The 6,138-nt window shown below is 34.4% G+C and overlaps 1 protein-coding gene across 3 annotated transcripts; it reads right to left on the bottom strand.

The window, feature by feature from the left end:
* LOC112775640 (probable inorganic phosphate transporter 1-5) lies at nucleotides 1-3,531 on the bottom strand. 3 transcript variants are annotated; one of them, XM_025819417.3, is made up of 2 exons: nucleotides 3,391-3,531; nucleotides 1-1,981 (listed from the first exon to the last, which is right to left on the bottom strand). In XM_025819417.3, the coding sequence occupies exon 2, from the start codon at nucleotides 1,937-1,939 to the stop codon at nucleotides 302-304; it is 1,638 nt and encodes a 545-aa protein (XP_025675202.1). In that variant the 5' UTR covers nucleotides 1,940-1,981; nucleotides 3,391-3,531; the 3' UTR covers nucleotides 1-301. The 3 variants fall into 3 exon arrangements, with proteins under 3 accessions (XP_025675202.1, XP_072083577.1, XP_072083576.1); XM_072227476.1 differs by lacking the exon at nucleotides 3,391-3,531 and adding an exon at nucleotides 2,634-2,793; XM_072227475.1 differs by lacking the exon at nucleotides 3,391-3,531 and adding an exon at nucleotides 2,107-2,156.
* Nucleotides 3,532-6,138: the final 2,607 nt, after the last annotated feature.

The following is a 6,138-nucleotide window of genomic DNA, read 5'->3' on the forward strand; positions in this document are numbered from 1 at the left end:
TTGTTCTCTAATTTTTGTTGTTAACTTAAAAATATAGGCAACACAAGATTCTTACAGTAATTACACTACTAACTAGGAATACTAAAACACAATGTAAATAAAACCATTGGAGACAGATTTAACATGAAGTAAGCGGTAGTATAGGTGCTTACCAGACAGAGCAGCAAAAAAGTTGGAACAAAACCTTTTTTTTTTCTATTTATAAAATTTTATAATTTTATTTTATATATGTGATTTGTTTCAGCATAATTAACAACCTGTGCGATGAGATTCCAGGAATATCCAATCAGTAATATCTGTGTCATACTGGAACAGTCCTAGAAGATGCGGTTTGCTGCTGCTCAGAAGTAGTGATCACACCAGCTTCTTCGTCTTCTTCATTCTCGCCGCTCAACTCCTCCAACGATTTCCCTTTGGATTCCGGCACCAGCAACGTGAAGAACATCCCAACACAGTTGCACACAGCAAGCAGAATAAGAGTATCCTTCATCCCAATACCAGCAGGGTACCCTGCATCTCTTTTACTAGGATCTTTGCTCTGTGAAGCGTACAAGAACCCGAACGCACCCACAATGGCCCCGGCCTTTCCCGCGGCCGAGGATATCCCATGGCAAGTGGACCTCAACCTGGCCGGAAAGATCTCGGCCGGGACAACAAAAGTGGTGGCGTTGGGACCGAAATTGGCGAAGAAGAAAGTAAGAGAGTACATGACCAAGAAACCAATCCTGTGTTCCTTCTGTGTCCAGTGATGGTATGGAATGGCGAGCGCGAACATGAACACAGTCATGAAGAAGAAGCCCATTAGTTGGATGAAGAATCGACCCAAGTAGTCTATGAATGCCACAGTGAACCAGTACCCTGGGACAGTGCCACAGAGCGCAATGAGTGTCTGAGCTCTAGCAACCCTGTAAACCTCGTGGATGGCGTTCATTTCAGCCGCCGGAGGAAGCCACCCGATGCTAGTATAGATGTCCTTCTGGAAAAGGTTTGAACTGTAATACGCAATGTCCAGTAGAAACCAAGTGGTAGTTGTTCCAAGTAAGTGCAGCCCGTGGCGGCGGGCGAATTCCCTTGTAAACAATCCAAAGCTGTTGTTATCTTTCACCGCCATCGCGTCCACCTTCTCCTGCTCCGCTTCAATCTCAACTTGCAGCACTTTTGACATGTCTTGCGCCGCCTGCTTCGCGTTCCGGGCCACCAGCGCCGTGTACCTCGCCGTCTCCGGCATCTTCATCCGCCAATAGTATGTTAGGGCGGCAGGCACAGCGCCGAACATCAAGATGATCCGCCACACGTAATCAGCTTCAGGGACAAGGGACGCCTTTGGATCCACGTTGTACGGCGGTGCCTTATAGGCGTGGTCAAACGCCGTGGACACAATGAGTGACACAATTCCACCAACCAAAATCCCGAATCCCTGCATAGCGAAAACCGCCGCTATGAAGGCGCCGCGGGTCTTCTTGTTGGCGTACTCCGACATAATTGTGGCGGAGAGAGGGTAATCGCCACCAATCCCAAAGCCAAGCCAGAACCTGAAGAAACAGAGCGTGGATATGACGCCCTTGGCGCTCTTGCCAAAGGACAAACCAGAAGCAAGAGAGGACACAACCATGAGAGCAAGCGTGAGTCCATAAACCTTCTTCCTACCAAGTTTGTCACCCAACCAGCCGAAGAAGAGCTGGCCTGCTAGAGTGCCGCAGAGCGCAACGCCGTTAACTGCGCATGAGACATTCGGAGGCAGAGTCCCGGGCTTTGGCGCGCCTTCATGTGTGTAGTATATGCGTCCGAGCAACTTTGTGACGTTGGCTATGCTGAAAAGATCGTAAGCATCGGTAAAGAATCCCATGCCAGCGATCACGATGGCCGTGAAGTGATACCATTGCGTCTTTGCTGCGTCAAGTGCAATAAGCACTCCCAGTTGATCTCCACCTCGAGCCATCTGCGTCCAAATTCAACTGCTCAACTGCTTCTCTTAACACCTCTGCAAAAGTAATATCAAGTTACACAACATATATAACTTTGGAAAAATATAAAGTCCTGTTCAATATATAATCAGCAAAAAAAAATGAGTAATTTTACACTATTAAAAATATCATTAGTAATTACTTGATGACTATAAATCGTAAAAATTACTAGCCTCCTAGTGCTTCTCTATAACTTTAAAGCTTTCAAGTCAAACACATCCTATATAAGTTAAAATATGTTAGATATATGAACGATAGTTTTGCATATGAAAAAGTATGAGGAGCCAATGGAATACTTATATAATGTGTACAATGGAGGTTTATGGAGTATTAGAAATATAATTATTAGTGTTATTTTTTTCCATCAGCTAAAACTTTTGAGACGAGTGGTATCATGACATGCTATTAGAGCGTTAGATCCAAAAGGTCAAGAGTTTGATCTTTAGTGAACCCAAAATTAATTTAATCTTTTGGGAAGATGTTTATTATTTTTAGTAATTGGATGGTTATTCTAAATAATATGGGATGTTCATTTTGTAACTTAATAACCCAGTACATATTGTATAAATAGTTCATTGTCTCCCTACAGCGAGATCCTTTGCATATATATCTCTTTTATTTTTATATTAAAATCAACAATAAAAAATAAAAATAAATTATCTTCTATACCGGAAAAAATTATGTAGGAGCATCTTTTCTCTAAACTCAACACCTCTAGCTAGTAGCTACCACCTGCTGCTGCAGTCTTTTGGCTTTAATTGAACCACTTGCACTGGTATCACACTATTACTAAAAAATCCAATTAACCGGCTACAATACTTCAACTCTTATTTAATTATTTGGTCTTTTAGATCTTTATGCTCAAAATAGTTTATTCGTTGCTGACCCTACTGCAATTATTTGATTTTTCCTGTATTTCTACGTCGCTTTTGAATACTGATTTCAACTTAATTATTTATTCAACTATGTCCGCTTGTGTTCAAATTTTCTAAGCAAGTTGTTTTCAGTATTGTGACATCTATACTAATGTTCAAAGCCTACTAGAAACTTGTGTTATTCACTTATTTGAACTACTTTTTAATATATTTTCTAATTTTAGATATAAAATTAAATTTGGTGGAGGAACAAATTAAAAACAAAAAATGTAAATTATTTTTGAAAAGAAAGATGTATATTTTTAAAATTTGCTTGTATTCTTTGCCTTATCTTTATAGAAGGAAAAGGGAAAAAATGGAGGAAAATGTTATATGGGAAATAGTCATTTGTTGATTCTACATGGAATACAAATAACAATTCAATTAAATAATTTTTGTAATAGTTTTAGAGGAATAAACTATCATCTCATCCCCTTTGGTACCAAGTCAGTTTATCAATAAATGACTAAAGTCACTAAACTGTTTTGTGTGAGTTCATAAGAGGGACTAACCTGTTTCACTTCATGAATATGAATACATAAAGAAGTTACGTTTGGAGCAAAGAATTGAATTGTCTCTGTTATGCATGAAAAGGAATCGGTTGAAGTGGTTATATATATCACATATCACACATTTATAAACAGCAATCAATCTCATCTTCGTCAAGGTGATAGAGTCTCGTATGGCATCTTTGGTATATACCATGATTCTTTAGTGGAATAAAATAATCAAAGTCGACGCTTACACAAAATGTTGAACATGGTGTATTTTAAACGCTAATTAATTTTCTATCTGCGTTCCATTACATAATGGTAATGTGAAACTAGGAAATTAAGATGTCAAAATTTGAAGGTTAGACACAAAGACTTGTATCTTGTTGCTTCTCATTATTTTTCTTTCAAGTTTCCACCGATGTTAACTTTTATTGGCTTCTAACATAAGAAAAAATATAACTCAAGCCTTTGGAATAGAAACATGTGTAAATTTTTTTTTTCTTTTCATCTTTTACTCTTTTTCTTCTCTTCTATGTTTTTATTTCGTTTTTATTGATTTATTAGCATTTCTCTTCTTTTTCTCTATCTTCTTTTCTATTCATGATCATTATACACATACTTTTATCTTAAAAGCAACATACACTCCGTTAAGATTTTATAGAATAAACTATGATCATGATTTTAATATTTTATAGTCACTTTTTTTCGTACTCTACAGTCACAGTTGTTAAATAATTCAAAATTGTGACGTTTATTTTTTTAAAATTTAATCATATACAGAAATTATGATAATTAATCACAAAATAATTCTAAAACAGACATAAATTCAATCATCTAAGTTTATATACTAAATAATGTTTTAGTCCAGACAACATGAATCAAAACATATTATATTATCCATTACATGTAATATACAATAAAGACCCATAATAAAAAAAGTTAGAAGACATTAAAATATTACAATTAGATAACTAGAATATATATTAGATTTGTCCCATCTCATATAATTATCAAAAATAATATTCTTCACATCACATCTTTTTATTAGTAAAAGAAATAAATATTTTAGTAATTTTTACATTCACATTGTCTGTTGTTAAATGAAAAAAAAAAATTAATTATAAAATATGATATAAATATCATTTGTTAGCATAACATTTGATTTAAATAACTAAATGAATTTTGAAAGAACCTAATGAAAAGTGATATTCACATTCACATTTTTATACATGTAGAACAAGCAACGTCTCATATTTTTGTCTTATTACCACAACAAGAATTAGGCACTACTAATTTGTATAGTATTTATTTTCAAATCTTTTGGCATATCACTCGATCCCGATAAAGGAGGAATGTTTCGTCGCGCGTAACTTGTTCCACTATTTGCGTCAGATGGAGATTATCGAGAAGTTTTTATTATAACTTGCACTTGTTATGTACTCAGACTATGATTAACTTGTTGCAACAATACTTTAACTAAGTTTATTAAACCATCCAACTTGCAAGTTAAGTTATTTTTATTTTTGTTCATAGTTGCAACCACTCAGTATACTGTTATTGCATTTGTCGGATTTTTTTTTCCTTTTTAAAAGAGGATTTGTTATATTTGTTGGATTTGTTGAATTGGTTTCCGTGATGAATTGATAAGTCGGATCAATAAAGAAGAGTCTATATCTCTAGAGGTGTTGTCGTCAGTTGAAGAAGTAAAATAGACAGTATGAAATTGCGAGTCAATTAAGGCATAGACAGTAATGATTACAATATGAATTTTATCAAGAAGTGTTGGTAAGAGATTGGAAGTGAGGTTGCTGCAGCTGTGATAAATTTTTTTGAGACAGCAAAGCTACTAAAGGATTCAAACGTTACTTGGGTAGCTTTGGCACCAAAATTTATTGAAGTAAAGGAGATTAAAGACTTACAGCCGATTAGTATGGTTGGTTGTGTATATAAGGTGATATCTAAAGTATTATCTAGAAGGCTGAGAAGGATAATTTCTGGATTAATCGGAGAGACACAAAATACTTTTGTAAAAGGTAGGAAAATAGATGATGGGGCTTTGATAGCCTCTGAGACTGCTCAACGGCTAAAGTTGAAAAAAAAAAAGCTTCTGTCATCATTAAGTTAGATTTTCAAAAAGTTACCAGAGGATATATCAAACTATAACTTTACCAAAACTGTTTGAAAGGGGCTGGTTCCACCTCGAGTTAAAGTTTTTACTTAATTTGTATTAATTGGTAGAATTAATACTAAAAATAGGTTGAGTATGTTTGGTGTAATTAAATTTACCGACAATTTATGTGTGTTATGTGGTAAGAATGTAGAAAGTGTATACTATTTGTTTGTTGTTTGTGAGTTTGCGTGGCAAGTGTAGTGTGTTTGGACTTGTGATGGTGGCTCTTCATAAACTATCTCAAGTTCAATAAAGAAACATTTTAAAAGTTGGATAAAAATAACAATAAAAAGGATTCTAAGAAGAAGTGATTGATAAATTTTTTTGTTATTGTTTAAAATATTTGGTAAAAAAATCAAATGAACTTTTAGTACAAGACATCAGAAATTGTTGATGTTATTTAATCTTTATTTAAAAATTACAAAAAATAGAATTATACTGATTTCTTTAGTTATTGATAATAATGTTAGAGATGATAAAAAAATATAAATTATAAATAATTTTTTTATTTTTATTATTTTTTATTACATTTTATTGTGCTGAGTTTTGTGTTTAAAAAAAGAAATTCAAACAATTAGATTGTGATGTTGGTCAAA

The sequence above is a fragment of the Arachis hypogaea genome, chromosome 19, assembly GCF_003086295.3.
Source record: "Arachis hypogaea cultivar Tifrunner chromosome 19, arahy.Tifrunner.gnm2.J5K5, whole genome shotgun sequence".
NCBI lineage: Eukaryota > Viridiplantae > Streptophyta > Magnoliopsida > Fabales > Fabaceae > Arachis > Arachis hypogaea.

Coding starts and splice junctions, on each gene's coding strand:
- LOC112775640 (XM_025819417.3), bottom strand. CDS start 1,939: ATGGCTCGAGGTGGAGATCAACTGGGAGTGCTTATTGCACTTGACGCA.